The sequence below is a fragment of the Seriola lalandi genome, unplaced genomic scaffold, assembly GCF_002814215.2.
Source record: "Seriola lalandi dorsalis isolate HSWRI2012SDOR001 ecotype SW California unplaced genomic scaffold, Sedor1 jcf7180002054182, whole genome shotgun sequence".
Classification (NCBI taxonomy): Eukaryota; Metazoa; Chordata; class Actinopteri; order Carangiformes; family Carangidae; genus Seriola; species Seriola lalandi.
The window spans coordinates 1050132-1071858 of NW_019524735.1; the positions used below are offsets into that span (position 1 = coordinate 1050132).

The following is a 21727-nucleotide window of genomic DNA, read 5'->3' on the forward strand; positions in this document are numbered from 1 at the left end:
CTTAAAAGAATGTGTCACCATAATTTGATGGTCCACACCCTCATTACTGACCAAATCTGTTGTCCTGGCATGGCTTTAACTACTTTGTCAAATGTGCTCTCTGCTTTTTGTTGATGAAAAACTATAACCAATGATGTCCATTCATTCAATTACATTCATAAACTGGTGCATCTGGACAATGACTTCACAGGTCCCACTGTCAAGGCTGTTCTTACCATGCTGGCAGGGAGCCATACGAGGCTGCCGGCCCAGGCTCCTTTTCACAAGTTCCACCCAGACGCTGCGTGCGCCGTCATCCTGCTGAAATGTAAACCCCAGATTCAGCTGTGTTTGTTATGGTTGTGCCGGCCCTCGGTGAACACACAACGCTGTCACAACGTAGCTATAACAGCGGGGCAATATTTCAACAACAATCTATTTGGTCAGCTGCAATTACATCACTAGGTGGTCAAACACATAAGTTTGCTGGAATGATAATTAGGATTATTTCACGGGCACTCTTAGCAAGGGTCCTAGACACTGTTCTTATTATTTCCTAACACACCTCGACATTCAATACAGAAGTTTAAGTCAAGTGCTTTTAAGTATGTTTTCACAGTGTCTGAACTTGACCCCACTGGACTGTGTTCACAGGAGCACCATTACTGTTTGCGCTAGAGATGCTCTATTTAACAGCAGGGCCTGCTGTACCCCGTTGTCTCTTTTAATCATCTGGCTACAATATAAACAATAGTTTAGACTGAACACTAGTGTTGCCCTTGAGATCACTGGCCTGCTGCACTAATGGCTATGTACTTTCCAGAGAAAATGAGTAACCAAGAAGTTTATATTTATCCTGAAATGACCCCAGTGTCAAGCCCACGAGGTAGTGGTGGGGGGGCGACGACACACATCCTTAACTTAAATCAAACCGCCGGCCCTGCAGGCTGCACGCAAGTGCAACAACCTTTGCGTGATTAATTTTTTCCTGTCCTCTTGTCAGCCCAAAGTCACTATAACATAGCAGATTCCGAGAGGATTTAATGTTAAAATATAAATCCATAGTCTGTCTGTGACTAGCTGGGGGTCTATGTAGTGTGGCATCGGTCGGGTGGGTAATTTATTGTGGGAGCTAAGTGTTTCCATTTGCAGTAAGAGCCACTAAAAACAGACCTGCTGAAGGTTTCTGGGGGGCCTGCTTGTAAAAGTAGTGATGCGGTGTGAGCTGGCTCATAGCCTGACAACCTGTTTGGGAAGCCATATAGATGGGGTTTTAATGAATACATAATCCAGTCATCACAAAAAGGACTCCTCACACTTGCCAAAATTGCAGCTTTGGACTGATGTGTTCCCATTCACTTTATGCAGAAAGGTGGCATGCATTTTTAGAAGAGGTTTCCCAAAGAAAATAAACAAGATCTGCAAAGAAATTTCTGTTGTTGGTTACCGTTACTGGGCTTCTTTGTTCATTCTCATATGCAAAGATTAAAGTGTAGGGCAACCACATAATTTTAAAGTAAGACGAAATATATGTCCTGGCTCCAGTGAACAGGAGGACATTAATATATTTAATGTTTTGGTTGTTAGCCCTCTCAATATATATTGAGACATTTGTCAGTATTTATATGCGTACTTCATACACAGTACATGACACTTTATCCCACCTGACCCCTGAACACTGTCTTCACCCAAAGTGCTCAGGTTATAATGCAATGAATTTTTATAGTTAATGAATTGGAACTCACCATCAGCAACTTACTGCTGCCCTCTACTGAATCTAATGAGCACACATTATCAATTATTTGTTAAAACATATTTTATGGAACATTTTACCACCTCATGGTCAACAGGATGATAAAGTTAAACCCTTTGTTTTGCCAGGTAGGGCTGAACAGCCATTCCTACATGATCACACCAGACTTATTAGTCTATATTAGACTATTAATATATAGGAATAAGTTGTTACAAACACCCTTTAAAATATGTTAGCTTGATTAAAATCAGTTTTTTTGCCTTTAAACTATTCCTTCCTTACTATTCAGTTAGTTAGCAAGTAATACAGTATTCATACTCTAGAAAGGCAAGCACTTCAGCAGAGTTCAGGTGGGTTGTAATGTGGGATTTCACCTGGAGTTGATTTGAGACCGATACTACTGTATAAAACCAGAGCCAAGTTTGGTTTGGCTGCCTAGCTGTTAACTCTGTCGCACAGGAATGAGAAAAGTTTGTGAAACAAAAGCCAGAAAACCAAAGTGCGCCTCAAAGACCAAGGAAAACATAACAATAAGTGCAATAGCACATGATATCATCATGCAGCTCAGCATCTGGGAAAGTACCATATTAACATCCATGCAGAGCACATTTATGGTCTGACAAAACCAAAGAAAGCTCTGAATCTAAACAATGTATGCACAAAGAATTTATATTCACAATGAAATAAAGTAAAATGCTACAAATTTACAGGGAAACATCTGCAGAGTAATGTGTATTTTTCACTACAGCAGAGGAGAAAATGTTACCCCGTTGATAGCCAGAGACAAGAAGATGATGTCGAGTGTCATATCACTTTCTGTTGGAGACTACATATACACCCCCTGGTTGGACTCAAGCACCTTCCTTCCAGGAACGTTTTCTCCCAGTTCTAACATTAACCAACAGGCCTTATTTCCTGAAACCAGAAACTCCCTCAGCAAAAGGAAACCCAGCAACACCTGCACTAGTAAGAGGCCGGCCAGGACGTGAGTCAAAAATCAGGCCATTAGACTCAGACAGTTGGAGTGGAAGTGAAATTTCTTTAATAATTTGCTAAAATACTTTGATGCTCCTCATCAACAATTACTCCAAGTTTCATAACTGCAATTAATGACAAATGCCATGTACACTGTTTGAAAAACAATTGCTGAATTATTAACACATTGACAAATAACAGATGTAAAACTGAGCAAAATGCTTTCATTTTACAAATATGTTTCAAATAGACACTGAAAAACAGCCTCTTTGTATTGCAATCACATGGCTCCGTATTTTGGAGCACAGTGCAACCCACATGTGCCCTCGTAGCCCACAATCTTGGGCTGCTTTTTCCCAGCAAGAGTTGATTGATTGGCCATCAATGGAGACACGCTCCTCGAATGAGAGTGCTCACCACAGAACTATCGAGTAAACAGACTTGGAAGTCAAGGCCAGCAAAATCCCTTGTGTCTCCATACCATCCGTTAGGAAGGCAAAGCCGGATCTCATGTATCTGTGGTCAGACAAGACCGCCACCACTTCCTCGTATTGCAAGGCTGCTTCGAAACCACGCCAGAGTGCGCTCTATTTCCCTAACCTTTTTTTAAGGGTTGGAATTCACATAACCATGTGGTGTGCTTCTGGAGTTTGGGACGTCCAAAATCTCACTGTTTATCACTCAAATCGACAAAAATAAACAGTCCACAGTGAAAACATTTTCAACCGTGCCTGAAGAACTCTTCATAATGTCATAATTAGACATTCCTTTTGTGTTATCATGTGCTTGTGCTTTCACTCACATCTTTCATGGTGGGCTGTGTTTAATACAAGTGATAAGTTCATGCTAACTGGGACCAGACTGTTGAGTGAGGCTGTCAGTCTTCTTTCAAACCCCCTTTATGTAAAGCATCTTCCTGATTCATAATTCAGTGCTCAACCACTTGCCAAATCCAATCTGGTCCACTGTTGACATGGAGGAGTCCCCCTTTTGGTGAAAGCAGCTGATAGGGGTGGCCAGCTGATGCCAACAGTCGTGGTGCCAACAGGATGTTTTAACAGCAGAGTGTACAAAGTGAGCCACTTCCACACAACAGCATGCACAGCGGCTGAAACACTAATTAACATCCGTTTCTAATTTACACATGTTTTGATATTCTCTTTTGCATTTTGTCACACGGGAGTCGACTGTGAGAGGCGTCGCCTGTTGACTTTTTGTTAAGGAATAAAGCCTGGTCAGAATTAAGGAGGCTCATTTCACTCTGGATTCTTCCACACAACTAAACCTAATTTGCTTTCCAGTTAATAAATTATGCTGTTTCTTTGGCTTTAATGGTCATTTTATGCCAGGATACTATACTCAAGTGTTCTGCTGATTCCAGTCAATTGGCTGTTCAAAAACCTTGCAACAACAACTTGCCTTTAAAAATATTTCCAAGGCACTCATCTCAAACTGGTGTTAAAAGGTGATAAAAACCCATATTATAGTGTTCTCAAGCACAAGAAATTCTCAACTAATGAGATCCATATACTCCATGGACGTTGTGGATTATGTATGTATGACAATTTAGCTTCCAAAACACATGTGGGCAACAGTTAAGAAACAGGGTTAAAACGGGTCATATTTTACAATGTTTTGTGGAACAAAGGTGACAAAGGGTTAAAAGGATGCTGGCAACGATTTACTCAGACTCCGGCCCATGATACCTCTAAGCCCTAAAGGCTCTGTAAGTGGTCATCACTGCCGCTAAATGTCCCACTAGAGCACCTGTATCTCAAAACCAAACAAATACGTCATCGGCCGCAACCACCCGCTCCCTTCACTATGTCAGTCATCAAGGTGTCCAGAAAGCCCAGTGAAAGCAGCCGCTAAACACACAACAAGAAGCTAACTGAATAAAGCTTCCCTGTGTACACGAGAGCCAACAAAAACAACACAATCTCGCCACAACAATTAGCCCAAGCTAGCATTGCGTGATATGCTCCACAGCAATGCTGACAGAAAACCAACCAGCCAGGTAGCCATAACAACATTTGCTGAACACATTCATAGTAACTGTAACAGCAAGTTAGCTAACGTTAGCATGCCTTCTGTAGCCGGTCACTAATGAAAACAGACATGTAACATTATGTAGCCATCAAAGTACTTACCCATTGAGGAGAAGAAAAGAAAAGCCAGTTCCGAGTCAAGCCGGGGTCCTTTAGCAGCTCCGTATGGCTCTCCATCCCGGTTAAGCCAGAGCAGTTTTGGCTCCATGCTTGGACTGGGAAAGACGTTCATCCTTAGATTTATCCAGAGGGACTGCGGTCGCAGGAACAACACTCACTGAGTCATTAAATTAGCAGGTAAAGACACTTATGGAGCCAGTAAACACTCTAAAAACTTTGAGGATGTTTTGACGGCTGGGATTTTACCCATACATCCCCAAGGCAAGTCACCTGTGCTGTGGGTCTTAACTCTTTTTTTGTCTGACACCTTTTTAGATGAAAACATGGTTTCTTCAGTCAAGGAAACTCTGGGAGGTCACTTCCACCTGAGGATTGGTTACTGCACAGTGCCATCTTGCCTGTGGGCGGTGCCTGTCTTTTTACAATGATCCAGCAGGACAGTCTCACATGCACTAACATGCACGCGCTGCCAGATCAGATGCCAAAACAAGGAACAGAGAAACTCAGATTACACACAAAAAGGGGGGGTGTGACTTCTTCACTCAGCACTCCATTATTCCACTATATCTTTACAAATAAAATAGCTGTTTGCTGCTATATTATTGTTCAAAATCTTATTTAGAGAACTTTAACTGGGATAAAAAAACATCCTTTACAATACAGTTTATGTGAATAGCCAAGAGAAAAATGGTTATACACTGAAAATGTTTCAGAAATGCTTCTGCAAAAATTTGTCATTGTTTGTGATTAATTTTGAGCCACCATTTATCTGGAGTTCAATATTTGCTCCCCTTTTAGCGGTTTTGTTCTCCACCAACTCCTGAGGCAAATATCTCTTTTTAGCAGCTGTACACAAGCTTCATTGCAGCGTTTTGTTAAAAGTAGCTCGGGCTGGAAATGCTGATGAGAGTGCTGAGAGTCAACCAAAACAATGAGCTCAAAGCCACTAAAACTCATCTTAGTAATAATAGTGTTCATCACTACAACAAACACCTTTCAAATACACATCATAATAACAACATAATTTGATCCGTTGTTAATATTAAAAAAAAGTAACAGCTTTAAACCAACAAATATATATGAATAAAGAAAATACTGATCTTAACTATGACAATTTGAGACTTCATTTTATTGCAAATTATATGCTATTACAGACTTTTAATTGTGATGACTTCCTCACTGATAAAAAATAATTAATTCCCAGTACTTGCAGTGCCTTTTGTGCTGCTCATTAAGAAAGATGTAGGTCTATTTTTCCTTAATAGTTAGAGCTAACTGTTTAGTTGTATCCAGTGTCAAGATAAATTTGGCATCATCAGCAAAAAGAAGCATCTATATAGAACTACTACCAGATTTTAAAACATACAGATATTTCAAGTTAAACTAACTGCTAATTACAAGATCACAGTGATAACAGACCACAATGAAATTACAGAATTACAATATGTCAGTTCTTTATAGATAATACAGACTTAGACTATTCAATCTTAAGCAAGTCATATGCAGTAGATGTGGACCTTAACGTGGAGTTTAATATTGTGTATAATATTTAAAAACAGAGAGAGGAAGTGTGTTCTGTTGTGTTTTCTAGAGTCCCAGAAGTTAGTTGCACATTTACAATCTTCTGCTAGTTATTGATAATGATGAGACATTTCCACTTGATGCAGTACAAAGCAGCAAAATTGAGACATGCAACATTAAGCAACAGGGAAACCATGTACAGAGAGGATAAGTAGAACCTAGGACCTGAGAAAGACAATTTATCAGGACTGATGTGGTCTTGAAAAGGAAGGATGGCACAGGTACATCATTAGAAACACAGACATTACTTTGATGATATATGCTAATCTTATCTGTTAGTCTATTATGTGCCAATCATTTTCATCAAATTTAAATCGTATATATCCTTTTCTCTTACATCTGTCTTGTAAATAACACATACGGAAACAACATGCAATTTGTTTTGAATTTGTTGGTGCAGTGAGAAAAAAAAAAAAAGGTTATTCCCTTTTTCGCTTTTTAGTGTACATTTCGCCCTTCACTGTAGTCACTGTCATTGCCGTCTCCCAATGGGCCAGGGGGAGGTGTAAACTGTTGTGTGTTCCCTTTGGTACAAATAGACGCGTCTGCTTATTTTTTTTCACCTGCAAGCTTTACTGGGAGGATATGACATGCACTGAGGATTCATGCTATTCCCCCAGATCCCACGCGATCCAACCAAGAGACTCCATCCTTCATAAACATGGTTGATTTATCTCAGGCACACATTTAAATTATTCAAAATAAAATAATGTCATAAAAAAAAAAAAAAGACAAACAAGGGTTAACTTATGTCATGTAGAAAGAAGACAGAATATGTATGAGTAATTACATAATTTCTCTCAAACAAGGAACCATATCTCTTATTTAAAGTCATAATAACTGATGTGCAAATTTCAAGGATTTTGGTGATTATCTTCATTGTTAAGGGAACATTGCTGCACTTCCCAGAGACCACTCACACTTGATCCCATGTAATTGTACCATCAAATGCAACAAAAATCATGTACTATTTTAGAGTATATGCAAGTCCCTACTGCTGTTTTGCAGTATTGTCTAACCGTACAGATCCCATGAGGACAATGAGGAAGCTTACAGTGCTTTTGTCAGGAGGGACATGGTGACCACATGCATCAGCTGGACTGTCAGAGCTACAGCAGTCTTTTCATACGGCAGGTGTGCTTCTCTATGTGCATGGTGGCCCGGTCCGTGGAGCTGGTCAGGACGTCCAGAACTTCATCCTGTCGTTCCAGCTCTGTCTCTGCCTCCAGGGCAAGGTTCTTCAGCTGCATCAGCATCTGCGCAGAGATACACACAACCAAATAAGTACACGCTTGTGGACACACACACACACACACACACACACACACACACACACACACACACACACACACGCACTCTCGTTTGTTTATGTAATTACACACCAGCCCCCAGTGAACACGAACAACTAAGGAGCAAGACACAAATAAAAGAAGACTTAATATTAAAACCTACACAGAGTTGGTGAGCAGTTGCAGAGTGGAACACGTGGACCATATGTGGGGAGGTGTAAAGAGGGGGTCAGTGAGTTAGAAAGTGAGTGCGTTAGTGACACATAGAAGTAGATGAGAGTGAGATTTTCATTTAATGTTGAGTTTTTTTTTTCACTGGTTATGAAAACAATCGCCTGCAACGTTATGTCTGCAAATCAGAAGACAATGCTACAATTCAACATTAACCATGATGCAGTAACAGCTACTCATGCGGCAGATATAATAATATTTCACATGATGTAGTATATGAAACTTGAGAATATATTCGGAGGCGAGTATTAGCTTGTCTCCTGGGATCACTGATATCATACAATACCGTTTGTTTTCTGCTTTCAGTGGGTTTAAGGAATACTGCGACTACATCTCAATGGTCCAAAAACTGTGTATGTTATGGTTGATGGAACAACTTAAATATGCTGCTATGTGCCAAGCAAAACCTAATAAACACTCACTCCAAACCCCACCACCATGGTTTCTAAACTAATATTATGTTATGCTACATATGCTCTCACACACAGACACACACAGACACACACAGACACACACACACACTGACATTATGTCAGTTTTCACTGGCCGTTATATGCGGACATTGCAACTGAGCACAGAAACGGGTCCAGACAGCAGTTTAAAAAACAGATAGTATGTCAATACACACCGAGGAACAACTGTATTCACTCACTCAGGTCTGTGACTTTACAATTTCAACTGGGAGAACATAACTGAATCACACCTTGCAGTTAACATTCACAAGAGTTTTGGTGTGTCATAGAAAAACACAGAAAATGAATATTTTTAGCTGCTGCTTATACAATGGCTAGAGGACTTAAGTCATGCAGAAACCCCCAAAATTAAACATTTAGGCTACAACTATTAGAAAAATATATGAGCTAAAATTCCTAGTGTCATGGGCATTAGTGGGGTAATTTCAGGACTGTGTTAGTAGAAATACAGTACACGATATCCAAAAAATGCTTTATCATCCTTATGAGTGAACCAGTTTGTACTGTTAACAAGTTGGAATTTCCAACCTCAAACGATAATAATTGTATAAAAATGCTTGGACAAAAGGGGGATATTTGCTAAAGCACTCAGGGCAGGATATTAAACTGAGTCAACCTCTGTGGAAATTGCCCCACTGTAGATTCTAATCTTGACATGAATTACATTAAGAATGGGGTGTGTACAGAAGCGTAGTATTAACTCAAAATTGGCAGCCTTTGAAGTCGGAACCATTATCAGCATTATCAACAATACCAGTTATAAACACAATAGACAAGCCGAGCTGTATGAGCGGCCCAGTGCTGTTACTGCTATGATAAATTTGTTTGTAAAATGATTATACAGACAAAAACAACAGTAAACTAGTGTGCATTGTTATTATGTACAATAATTAACTAAATATTAGGTATAAAGTCCTAACAGTGCCTTGTTTGAGATATGTTTCATGCAGTGTGTGGACAAAATATTGCATCATGAGGCAGGACTTTTAGTAACTAAACCACGATTGACAACACTGAAACAAAGGTGGGTCCAATGCCCAGTATTTCTCAGGCCCATTATATTATATGCTTCAACTGCTACTCCTATTTGTTGTGGAATTTGTGTTTTTTCTGTGTAGCAAACATAGTTGTTATTTTTTATGGCTCTTCTCCTTCACATATTAAATGATTTTGCAGTTTTTTTTATCTATGGGCCTGTAATGTGGGAACCAATGTCTGAAGTTGCTTTCATATCTCACATATCAAATCAAAGCTGATTGCCTTGCTGATAAACTGGCTGGGTCGATATATCGACCAATATAAGTATGAGGTTACTTAGAAACAGTGTCAGTGTTACATATCCTAATGTAGGTAATGAACTGCAGTCATTCATTCATCTAAATACAATCTGATGTGTATCCAAATAAAATATACAAAAAGCTAAATTAGCCTGCTGAGGATTTTATATTAAATATCTTATTCTAAGGAACCCGTAATAGTGTTTCACACAAAAAAACTGTCTGAATCATAGGTCTGAATTTGCGTCACTGTGTAAGTCTTGCTACCACAGACCATATCTGTAACAGTTCTCAGTGTTGCGAGGTTCTGAATGGAAAGACGTTGTACAGTCTGACCAAATGACTGACCATGTTTCTTTTCCTCTCTTAAAACCAGGATGGACTTTGGTTTGTGGTCTCACCAAATAACATTTTAAACACACAGGATAAAAAATAAAAATCATTATGATGAATTGTGGCTTGGAATGGAACTATCAAAATACATGTTACTATAACAGCTGCCAAGGCAATCTGTTGCCCATACACACAGACATGACATTTGTATTACCTACCTTGTATATATAAATATGAAAAATCTAAATGCAATAGTGCCTCATACAGTCATACAAGTCATACAGTCACACAGGCAATGGGAGTCCAACTGGACCTCACCTGTTTAAGTTCTTGGGCCTCAGCCTGACTGACAGATGGTTGGAGGACATGCACCTGCAACTGGGAAAGCTCTCCTGCCGGGACCTCCAGTGGGAGCTCTGTCTCTTGGCACGTCTGCAACAAACCTGACTCCATGGGTGGAGATGGTGAAAAAGTGCAGAGTGCATATGTTGTTTATGAGGAAACCAGACAGTAAACTCCACAGCACAGCAACTGAGGCAATCAGGGTGAAGTGACTCATCAAAATACATTTCTGTCAAGACGAGACACCAATAACCATGTCCAACTGTCATGTGGATGAAGTGTTTTTACACGTGGCTGCACAGTTAAAAATATACAGAGGTGGAAACATAGAGCTTTACTGCCACTCAGTGGTCAAATTTATTCTAGGCATGGAAACAACAATGAAATAACTGTTTGTCCTGTTCCTTACCTTCATTCCATGTTGTCCCTTCTGAGTCACACGGCGATGAAACTGGAGTTGCCTTGAAAGCAGTGTATTCATTTGTGAACTCCACCTTCTTTTTGTACTGCATCTCTAACACTGACATTGCCTCTGGCATCTTGGCAGACAGGAGCCTGTAGCATATATCTGGCTTCCCAATAAACCGCTGTCTAACAGTAATCTCATAAGGACTCTGCACCCTGATTTCGTCTATTTCATTTCGTTCAAAACGATGAAGGAGCTGGCAATTTGTGTCTCGTACCTCCAATGAGGACACCAGCACCAACAAACATCCTGGTTTCAAATCTGAGTCTCCACCTTTGGATACTACAGCTGGGATGCTTGATATCACCTTACTTTTACCAGACCCCCTGCTAGCTGAAGCAGCAGCTGAAGCAGCAGCAGAAGCTGCAGCTCTTGCAGCGTCCTCTGCCTTGGCTTCTTGCTGAGTCTTCCAGGGGAGTTTACCAAAAGGCCACCAGGCGGGAGACTCCAGCTCTGACAGAAGTCTGCAACAAAGTAGACAAGGAGCATGAGAATTTGTGAGTGTTTGACTGTTTGTCATTATTAATTCAGGCTGTTTTTATTGCACTTTAGTTATAATATGCAATACACAGAAAACAAGACTTAAAAATAAAAAATGAGCTATGTATCATCCAGTTACGAAAAATATGTATATAATTACTTATCAGCTACGCCCAGGTCAGAGTCAATCTTCTCCAGTCCCTGCATCATATCATCAAACTGCTCTCCTTGGTGGCTGAGGACTCTGCCAGTGTCCTCCAGTCTTCTCTGGGCCCCGGCCACCAGGGTGATCAGCTCTCTGCCTTTAGAGGGCTCAGACTCGGCCCCACGGGCCTCTGAACCAGGGGACAGGAGACGTTCTCTCCAGAAATGTTCCAACACATTATAAACCACCACCCTGTTGGGCTTAAGGGAGCCAAACCAGTGTTTCATGTTCCCCTCTTCAAGCACTGTTAGAGTGCTAAAGATGAAACTGGAGGACTCCATCTTGATCTCTATAATACGGGAGAGGCGGAAGCTGGCAAGACTCTCCTTACTCTGGTTAGAAATGAAGCGCACCATGGTCCTGGTGAGGGACAGGGTGCCATTTTCCCAACGCTTCTCACTGTTGATGTAATAGGAGCCAGGCCAGCTGTGGATAGGAACGTCCCGGCTCATTTTGGAAGGAGGTACACCAAATCACCTGGTAGGACAAATGCACATGCTCACATTAATGCAGTATTAATCCAATATCACATCATAAGGACACAGTACTGACTGATCAGTCTGCCTTAATAGTGAACATACTTTCTTCAGAGTATAATAAGGGATTCAGACAGAAGATGAGATCCTATGAGGCGTTTACACTGGCAGCTTCAGCTTTCTATTCAAATGACCGCATTACAAGTACGTCACTATAATGTCATAACCCCTTTTAGCATTTGTTACTTCCTCTTGGTGGATTATATCCGTCCCAAACCACATTAGTCGACATTATCTTGCTGCGCTGAGCATTACGTTACCCCATAGTCTTCTCACTAAGGACGGTGATGTTTATTACGGAAGTGATGTCACACACTAGCACGGCAGTGTTTACTGTCCGACTTGAAAATGCTGCTGTCAGAAAAGGTTACCAGGGCAAGGTTTTGGGAAAAAACAAATAACAAATATTGTTAGCTATGAGGGCGGTTTCTGAATTGCCTAAGATATTCTATAGTGTTAGCTTTAAAGATATTACAACGTTAAAATAAGTAATTGTAACAAACAATAGACAGTAGCGGTTTTATATGTGCGTCGTTCATAAACGGTAAACTGCATTCTTAAGGATGGAGTCATATGCAGCGACCTGTTGTCAAAATGGAAAGAAAATACGGTCTAGCATAATGCAAGTTTTTTAACCTAACCAGGTTTGTCAGTAAGTTAGTTTGTGAAAGTGAAAAGACGTAGCTAGCTTTTTCTTACCGGTTCTTGCTGTCCAAACGGAGACAGCTAAGCTTGCTAACTGGCTAGCCGAGCTCTTGTTTACCATCATGGACAGAGAGGCGTACCGTAACTGCTGCAGCCTGGTCAAAATACCAAGACAGTCGTATGAGCAGTTTTGGTCTTCACATTTTGTAGATTACATCGACAAGGAGTTGAGCTACTCTAAGTTTTTCAAGAAATACTTGCTTCCCAATCACCCATGCATGTTTTCAAGAAGGTTTACAGAGAACTGGAAATGCAGAAAACAGTGGGTGACTGAGGAGGGGAAGCCTAATTTCCAGAAACTGCTGCAAGAGTTTGGTAAATAAGCCTATTACCAATGCGTTAACCAACTACCATATATCATTATGCTGCTGTTGCCATTACTGGTGTCATGTAAGTCAATGTATTTGTTCTCTATTACAGATGAGAGTCCTGTTCCTGTTGCAAACTGCAATGCAAAGGAGTACAATGCAAACCCTAAACAAGTTATGCCTTTCAAAGAATTTATACACTACTGGAAGGAATATATCCAGAATGGCCACTCATCAGCTAAAGGATGTCTCTATCTGAAAGACTGGCACATGGCAAGGTGTAAATTTAATGCGAATTTTGAACTTGGTTTTGCTTTTGTGAACAGTTATGTGCAATATATGTAACTGATAACTGTTATTATTCGACAGGGACTTTCCAGAACACAATGTTTACACCACACCTGTCTTCTTTTCCTCTGACTGGCTTAATGAATACTGGGATACACTCGAAGTGGATGACTACCGGTTTGTCTACATGGGACCCAAAGGTTCATGGTATGAAAAATTCTACATTATAATGGTAAAACCCAGATTATACATTAGTTTTTTATTTTTTATTCAGTCAAACTAACTTTCTCATCACTAGGACCCCGTTCCACGCCGACGTTTTCCGCTCCTACAGTTGGTCAGCAAACATCTGCGGTAGGAAGAAATGGCTCCTATATCCCCCAGGTCAGGAGGAGTTTCTGCGAGACACTCATGGCAACTTGCCTTATGATGTGACATCATCTGAACTTCAAGACAGAGGCCTTTTTCCTCACTCCGAAGAAGCCTGCCAGCCTCTTGAGATTATTCAAGAGGCAGGTGAAATTATTTTTGTGCCCAGTGGCTGGCACCATCAAGTTTATAATCTGGTAAGAACCGTAGAGGTAATGATATCTGAACAGTAGAGCTAGAGCAAAACGATCCATCAAATGACATATTATACATTATGGTCTTTTATAGTGACATGGAAATTCTATTTTATTACAGATGTATAAAAGTTTTATTGGCATCAGCAGTTTATGATCATCACTTTAATGTTTTTCTTATAGGAGGACACCATCTCTATTAATCACAACTGGTTGAATGGCTGTAACATTGACATCATGTGGCAGTTCCTTCAGAATGAGCTGTCATCTGTTCAAAAAGAGATTGACGAGTGGAGAAACACAATGGATTCCTGGCATCAGCACTGCCAGGTACTTCAAAGATAAGATGGTTCTGTGTGCAAGTCCTCCAAAAACACACCACTGCCCTGAATGATACAATATAAACACTGCGTAAGGTGACCGTCGTGTGTGTTTCTTTTCAGGTCATCATGAAGGCCTGCTCTGGTATTGATTACGGTGAATTTGCCTCGTTCCTGAAAATCATTGCTGACAACCGGATGGCTTTTCTGAATGCTTGCTCCTCTGGGGATTCCTCAGATTACCCACGACATCTCTCAGAGATCCTCACCACACTTGGACCTTACCATGCTGCCTTTGACCTACAGAGAGTGGCTCACATAATTGAATGCCTACTTTGCAATGAAGACTTTAAGCGGCTCGATCATTCAACACTGACCCTGCAGCCAGAAACCATGTTACAGCAAATTCGAGACACCATACAATCCACAAGAGGGCAGCATCTTCTTTATCAAGAGTAAGATGTTCAGTGGTGTCCCAACAATGTTAACTGACACCTGGAATTAGCTTGAATGACAAGTGCCAGTTTGTACTGTGTGAAAAAGATGATGATAGAGGTGTTACTGCACCTTTGGTTTGAGATAAATTGTAATCTCAAATGTTGCTTGTGAATGTTGGAATTGGTTTTTGCACTGAAAGATAAAAAAGATAAATAAATAAAAAATACAAAAGTTGATTGAGTTTTTATTTAGCGATTTTTGCACATTTATTCAATAACCACGAATACCATATCACAGTTGGTATATCCTGATTTATAGTGCTGCAATATCTCTTAAATAGCATAAATCTGTGGAAAATTATACTTCACAATTTGGGAAAAATCACTCTAAAATTAAGTTTTAATGCAAAAAAATTACAAATGCGAGTTAGTGACACACAGCTGCTAAGCAATGACAGTGTAACATACTGTACTTGAGGGTTTTGTCTATGAGACGTCTGTCAGATTTGATGTAGGTCACATTTTTGAGAGCTATTAAACATTCTCTTCAGTTTGTTTTCACATCTTTAGGCCACCAGTCTGGCAAAGAGGCCTCAAGTGTCACTGTGGTGTCGTCAGAAGATTTGAAAGTCAACACTTCTTTGGCATGAGCCATGCGGATTAGGCTCAGACCCAGCTCTCCCACCCCTGCTCGGTGCTTCCCAGCTGGCTTGCCTGACTGCGTTTGGAGCGCAGCTCCTTCCTCGAGGTCTTGGACTGGAGATGATAAGCGTACTGGCATCAGGCGTTTCCGAACCACCCCAGTGTGATGAGTTCTGGCTGTGAGCTCCTGGCCAATGTAACAGCCTTTGCTAAAGCTGATGCCCTGCATGTAGACGAGATTTGACTCTAGTGGTAGTGCCACTCCAGGAGGAAGGTCCTTCACTCCCTCAGGAAGTCCTAGGCAACAATGACAGCGGAGAAAAGAATCAAAACTTGTCACAAAATATCAGTATGATGTTGATCACATGTGAATCCATACTTCTCACCCCATTAATCTTTTAATACAAGCTGTATTTTACTAACTGGCCTCACCTATTGCATAGCGATGTCTGTGATACTCCTCTGTGTCACCTTTCTGACATGATGCAATGATATCCCAGGGGTTAATTTGACTGTCTAACACCAATCTCCAGCCCATTTCCTGAGTTCGTGGATCATCCTCCCACACCAGAGCTTTTCCAGGGGAGGAAAGCTCAGGTTTACTGGCCTCTTGACCTGTTTTTTTTTGCTGGGGGAGCACCGCCCATACAGAGAGCTCTGGACAGGGGTTAATGTTGACCTTTCTGCGAAGCTTGTACACCTTCAAGTGTCTCAAGATTGAGTCCTTAATTGTGCTGTCACACTCCAGGAAAACACCGTGCACGGCATCAGCTTCTTTCAGACTATAAAAGAAATACAGAAAGTTGAGTGCCTCATAAAAAAAGAAATCCACCATCACACACCTCACTAATGTTTTCACTTATTTTAGCTGATTAGGTCACCTTGGATTAAGCTATCCTGGGAAATTGCCATGCTTTCATCAAAATACAGGACTTCACTGAATTACTGTACATAAGTCTATTTTCCCTTTTTTGTCATATCACACATGCGCACAAGGAGTTGCATAATTTGAGAGTAAAGCATTCGCTGACATAGTGAACATCTGTTTTTCCATTTGACTGACTTAAAAGGTGGGTTTTTCTTTACACTGAACCAGGTGAACGTGACTTGCACAGGCAAGCTTATACTTAGAGGTGTCTGTTTGAGCCAGACCGTACACTGGCTGCCTACCCATGATATCTATCACTAGGCGACCAATGCCAACAACTGCGTAACAAAGATAAGCGAGTACCCACACCCTTGTAACTGAATACACGTGCAAGCGTTTAAACAGAATAAAGGCTTGTACTATACCTGTATAACATGATGTCATATAGTGTTCTTCCTTGTACATTTAGCATGTGTGAGTACATGGCTCTGAGTCCAGGCTCCTCCAGCAGCTCCATGTCGTTGGTTATAATCCCCTGAAGAAACGGGCTTGTGTCTTGGCCCTGGATTTTGAGCAGGGTCCTGTGAGGAAGATGATAGCACACAAACTGTCCCGGGACATTTCTAGTGTCCTGACTGTACTTCTTGACACGGGTCCCTGCCGGAGCTGAAACGCCGGAGAAAAACGTTACGCACAAAAATCGACCGGTGTATTTACCGGCGTAAACACCGAGACAGCTGCCGGACGTGAACGCTCTCCTGGCGAAGCACAAAACCCCCATGTTGTCAACTGTCACAAGAATGTGTTAAATGTTAAAATGAAGTGGTTACGCTGCCTAATAACACCAGTGGAGAGCTACATAACACAGGACATCACGGGTGACTCTAGCAGCTACGCCTCCATCTTGAAATCCCACAATGCATTTCTCGATAATATTGGAGCACGTGTGTGGTGGTTGTGCTGCCGCCTGTGGGTACATCAGAAACACCACAGTCTGTTGTTCAGTGATAAAAGCTGGATAAATAAAAAATGTATTTAATGTATATTTTGACCAGTGGTGGAAATTTTCAGATTCTTTACTTAAGTAAAAAATATTGTAAAAGTACTCAATTACAAGTAAAAGTCATGCACATAGGTATTATAAGTAAAAGTACACTACTCAATACAGAAAGAGTTGCTCAGACTGTTATTATACTAGTATACATTCGGTTGCCAGACAGAGGCAGTTGGAGACTCATCCAAGACATCTCTCCTCCAAAGTCTACAGTTATAGTGATTGATTAAGGGTCATTTGTTTCTCAGTTTGTAATAGGCCATAAGCAGATTCAGTCACCTATGAATTTTAATATGTCATTAGTAAGGGGTTCTACAATGATCCACCAGATGTGTTGCATCCCTTTTCTAGAAGGTAAGTGGTCACACTGTCCATGTGAGGGGTGTCATGCTAAAGGAGGGTTTTTCACAATCTGTCAAATCGAAACTCGTTCTTATTAATGGTTTATAACTGATCTACAAAGCATTAGTAAATTATTCATTAACCATTAATACATTACAGTTTGTACATTTTATTAAATGGTGCCTCATCATCTCTAATTTCTCTTATAATGAGAGGTAACAGACCTAGTCAAATCTTAAAGACACCATAACACAATATTAAGTTAGTACCCAAGTTGAAATGTTTGGCTTTAGATATGACTAGATTCTGCTTTTATTAAACACCTGGTATTGTGTCAAGTATGCATAGGAAAAAATTAACCCAGAAAATGTAGGAAAGAATCAGTCAGACCTCTCAGATGTACCATCATTTCTCATGTCTCTCAGCCTGCGTGCATGGAAGTCCTATTCCTAAATTAATGTAAACTTTTAGTGGTCTTGGACTGAGGATTGGATTGAGTACTGATCAGTGAATAAGTCCTTTCACTGAGTTATATAATTACAAAATGCTGAGCAGGCATTTTATGATGCACTAAAATGTGCTACAAACCATGCATTGCTCAGTAAAACCTATAACAGTTGGGAACATATGAAAAATGAACACGCACACAACCACACACACACACACACACACACACACACACACACCTGTAGTTATTGAACAACATGTGTAACTAATTAAAAGGTAAACAAAACCGATGGAAAATAGAAAAAAAAGGCTACATTAAAGTACAATATGGAAAAGAATCAACTCTGCTTTTATTTTTTAGGAACAAAGTCAATGCATTGCACCCATTGTTCTGTCTGTTAATGAGTTGTTGATTAGCACCAGGTGCGAAGTGCCACATATTGTATACAAAGCAACCTAAGCCCCGATAGCAAATGGAGCATGTTTTATTTTTTTTTTTTATAGCTGTCGCTGATTCTGGAAAAGTACTATTTTCCCCTTTTTATGGCATTTTCCCATATTTAAGATAATAAAATGCTGTGTGTTTTATTTAGTTGTAAAAAGTATATGCCCCTCTTGCACCCATGTTACTGTAAGTGCTGTTCTTCTCATTACAGCTTCACTGCCCCATACACTTCAAAATAACTGAAGTAACTGATTAATCTCTACGTGTCTCATCCCAGGCATGAAATAAACTTAAATCAGTTTGCACAAATTACTTGTTTACAATTTCTCAGATGATTCATGCTACAGTACCTTTTGTTTGGGCTTCAATTGGATCCTTTTCTTCTACCAACACATGGAAGTTTCTGGCCATAACAACAGACATGTCTTCTCATAATAATAGAGGTTGCTTGCAAGCTTCTAACTTTGAATTAGACTTCATTGAAAGCTTTCAATTTTTCAGTTTCCAAAACACACCATTGTTATTCACATGACAAGACAGAGAAGCAGACGGCTACGACAAAGCAGGAAATCAGAGGTTTGAAATAAGTTTATTTCTTCATGAATAAAATACTAGAACAGTCTTTAAAAGTCTGAGGCACTTCGAAGTATGACAACAGTGAAGGCAGGATTACATATTAATCTGAAACCAGTTTTAGAAACATACTGTTTCAATGACAGAGAAACTAAAATGCTCAACAACATGCCTAAACATAACATAAATGTAAGCTAATTGAATAGCAAAGGATGGGAATTCTACTGTAGCGTAAGTCTATACTGTATGTTCCCAGTTGAAAAGCATGCATCATCTGCTTCAGATTGCAGAAAATCAGTATTTACTTTAGACAATAATCAGATTTTCTATTCACTTACCTCTTCCCCTTCATGTGATGTGACACTGCAAGCCTTTGGAAAACATAGATAAAGGCTTTGCACGCAATGACTGAAGACCTTCCCACCAAGCAGATGTTTACCAGAAAAGCCTACAAGTGACACAGCCCTGTTTCATCACCTTCATCAAAATACTTCACCTTTAATCTGCTTCCAGCGACACCCATCCATACTACATCCAAAAATACTTCCCCAAATAATAAACATGCATCTTTCCAACAATCACCATTCTTCAGAAATGACTCATTGTGCATTTGTACAGTGCTTTATACTGCATTTTCAAATTTGGCTGTAGGGTACAATCCCACACTTTCAAATTTAAATTTCTTCAAATTAATCCAGTTCAGCAGCAGTCAAGGGTAGATCAGATAAACAGCTCAAAGCACTCTGTTTATATAATTGACGTTTCAGCTGGAATTAGAGATGTTTAACTAAGTAAGCAAATGTTAACCGTGTCTGAAAGCTATTGCAAGCACAAAATGACACACTACAGTAACAAAGGAGATTCATGATACTGGATTTGATAATTTCTTTATGGGTGGTTTGTTTTTTATTCCCAAAAACTAAGCTTACTCTTAACTGTACTCCTTCAGTCAGTGTGATTGAAATTCTCAGTTGCTATTGTCCAGAGTCGCATCTCATACTCGCACACGCATCATCCAGCTGTTTCACAGTGCAGTCCTGGAGTCTTAAATGTTTTTACTGTTAATGTACGGAATTAGATTTATCTCTAGATCCAGACTGAGGTCTTTCCATTTTTTACAATGGTTGCAGCCTTCTCTGTGGCTGATTTTGGCCTGGCTCCTTGTTTCTCTTGGACTGTATTGACTCGGTTTTGCTCGGCCATAGTGCCCCCAGATACAGGACTACTGGTTCTGGAGGTCTGCTGGTTGTTCTTGGTCTGATATGTTTGAAAGGCCATATCGAGCTGCTCCTGGGCAACCCGTAGGTGACGGTGCAGGCTCGCCAGATCAGAGGGGATGTTCTCATCCGGGCTGGTGCACTGCTGCTCCTGGGCCACATTAGCCATGTTCTGCTCGTGGGTGATGAGGCTGTTGGGGATCCTGCTCGGTTTGTCTGTCTTCATCACTAGGTTGTATCCCGGAGGGGAGGCCGGGATGTTGCGAGAGAACGGGTAGCCGTAGGATGTCCGCCGGCCCCGGCTCCTCTTCATGCGAAGCGTATCCCGAAAAGTGCCAATTCCCAAGTGGAGCATCTCGCACACATTTAGCACCAGACAAAGACAGCTTACCACATACATTATGAGGAGGAAGATTGTTTTCTCTGTGGGCCTAGAGATGAAACATTCCACGCTGTGTGGACAGGGAAGCCTGCTGCATACATATGAAGGATTAACTCGAAAACCATAGAGCAGATACTGTCCTGCAAGGAAAGCAATTTCAAAAATAGCTCGTGACATGAGCTGAAGAACATAGATTCTCATCAGTCCTTCTTGCATAATTCTTTTGCGGCCATCATGTTTTGGCGGGTCTTTGCTGGTGCTGCTTCCTTGCTCAGGCTTGACCTCCTGCGCCTCCATTGTATCCTCATAGATCATGGGCTCTGCATCGTCATCTTCATCTTCCTCCAAGACCTCCTCCAGATGGTGGCTCTCTCTCCACCTGGAATGAGGAGGTGGCTTCTTGCGGAACCTCTGTTGTTTCCTGCGCTCCACTTCCGAAGTTCGGGCTATCTTGTGAATAGCATAACCCATGTACATGATGGAGGGAGTGGAGATCATGATGATCTGGAAGACCCAGAAACGGACGTGCGAGAGGGGAGCAAAGGCATCGTAGCATACGTTGTCACAACCGGGCTGCTTGGTGTTGCAGGTGAACTTGGTCTGCTCGTCCGAGTAGATGGACTCACCTCCAACTGCTGTGAGCACAATGCGGAAGATGATGAGCACAGTCAGCCACACTTTCCCCACGAAGGTGGAGTGGTTGTGGATCTCTTCCAGGAGACGAGTGAGAAAGCTCCAGCTCATGTTGCTCTTACAAGCTTTTCAACTAGAATCTGTAAAGAAAGAAAAAGAAAGAATAAATCAATTGCAGTGATAACACGTCAGTAACCGTATTCCTACAGTTTTTTTCCTTTTATCAAAAGCTGGTTTTGTTTAGTTGTCTAAAGAAAGGAAGTTCAGTGTTGGGCTGCAGCAAATGATAATTTGTATTACTGACAAATGTTTGATTTTTTTCTCTATTAATCAATTTATCATTTAGATCAAAGCTAATGAAAAATGTGTACCACAGTTTCGCAGAATTTTCACATGTATTTTATTTTATCCAACA

General features: G+C 40.8%; 4 protein-coding genes across 5 annotated transcripts; 1 reads left to right on the plus strand and 3 right to left on the minus strand.

Annotated features, from left to right (window-relative positions):
• Positions 1–5985: 5985 nt before the first annotated feature.
• Positions 5986–12869, minus strand: snap47 (synaptosome associated protein 47). Of its 2 annotated transcripts, none has more exons than XM_023403748.2 (5): positions 12788–12869; positions 11508–12029; positions 10811–11331; positions 10378–10502; positions 5986–7712 (listed from the first exon to the last, which is right to left on the minus strand). In XM_023403748.2, the coding sequence occupies exons 2-5, from the start codon at positions 12002–12004 to the stop codon at positions 7566–7568; spliced, it is 1290 nt and encodes a 429-aa protein (XP_023259516.1). In that variant the 5' UTR covers positions 12005–12029; positions 12788–12869; the 3' UTR covers positions 5986–7565. The 2 variants fall into 2 exon arrangements, with proteins under 2 accessions (XP_023259516.1, XP_023259515.1); XM_023403747.2 differs by lacking the exon at positions 12788–12869 and adding an exon at positions 12134–12372.
• On the plus strand, positions 12856–14946 carry jmjd4 (jumonji domain containing 4). The gene is made up of 6 exons (XM_023403746.2): positions 12856–13108; positions 13214–13379; positions 13471–13596; positions 13688–13955; positions 14136–14282; positions 14396–14946. The coding sequence occupies exons 1-6, from the start codon at positions 12856–12858 to the stop codon at positions 14729–14731; spliced, it is 1296 nt and encodes a 431-aa protein (XP_023259514.1). The 3' UTR covers positions 14732–14946.
• On the minus strand, positions 14940–17128 carry iba57 (iron-sulfur cluster assembly factor IBA57). The gene is made up of 3 exons (XM_023403754.2): positions 16645–17128; positions 15784–16133; positions 14940–15648 (listed from the first exon to the last, which is right to left on the minus strand). Exons 1-3 carry the CDS (start codon positions 16998–17000, stop codon positions 15257–15259), a joined length of 1098 nt encoding a protein of 365 aa, XP_023259522.1. The 5' UTR covers positions 17001–17128; the 3' UTR covers positions 14940–15256.
• A 1951-nt stretch (positions 17129–19079) lies between these two features.
• On the minus strand, positions 19080–21450 carry gjc2 (gap junction protein gamma 2). Its single transcript, XM_023403753.2, has one exon. It carries the CDS (start codon positions 21421–21423, stop codon positions 20167–20169), a length of 1257 nt encoding a protein of 418 aa, XP_023259521.1. The 5' UTR covers positions 21424–21450; the 3' UTR covers positions 19080–20166.
• Between the last annotated feature and the right edge of the window lie 277 nt (positions 21451–21727).

What these genes read in the sequence shown, in the direction of transcription:
- iba57 (XM_023403754.2), bottom strand. Translation starts at nt 17,000, where the DNA reads ATGGGGGTTTTGTGCTTCGCCAGGAGAGCGTTCACGTCCGGCAGCTGT. An exon ending in TATGACATCATGTTATACAG is followed by an intron (nt 16,134 to 16,644) that starts GTATAGTACAAG and finishes TTTCTTTTATAG; the next exon opens with TCTGAAAGAAGCTGATGCCG. An exon ending in CAGACATCGCTATGCAATAG is followed by an intron (nt 15,649 to 15,783) that starts GTGAGGCCAGTT and finishes ATTGTTGCCTAG; the next exon opens with GACTTCCTGAGGGAGTGAAG.
- jmjd4 (XM_023403746.2), top strand. Translation starts at nt 12,856, where the DNA reads ATGGACAGAGAGGCGTACCGTAACTGCTGCAGCCTGGTCAAAATACCA. An exon ending in ACCATCAAGTTTATAATCTG is followed by an intron (nt 13,956 to 14,135) that starts GTAAGAACCGTA and finishes TTTTTCTTATAG; the next exon opens with GAGGACACCATCTCTATTAA. An exon ending in CCTGGCATCAGCACTGCCAG is followed by an intron (nt 14,283 to 14,395) that starts GTACTTCAAAGA and finishes GTTTCTTTTCAG; the next exon opens with GTCATCATGAAGGCCTGCTC.
- gjc2 (XM_023403753.2), bottom strand. Translation starts at nt 21,423, where the DNA reads ATGAGCTGGAGCTTTCTCACTCGTCTCCTGGAAGAGATCCACAACCAC.
- snap47 (XM_023403748.2), bottom strand. Translation starts at nt 12,004, where the DNA reads ATGAGCCGGGACGTTCCTATCCACAGCTGGCCTGGCTCCTATTACATC. An exon ending in AGGGACAACATGGAATGAAG is followed by an intron (nt 10,503 to 10,810) that starts GTAAGGAACAGG and finishes CCATGGAGTCAG; the next exon opens with GTTTGTTGCAGACGTGCCAA. An exon ending in AGGCCCAAGAACTTAAACAG is followed by an intron (nt 7,713 to 10,377) that starts GTGAGGTCCAGT and finishes ATCTCTGCGCAG; the next exon opens with ATGCTGATGCAGCTGAAGAA.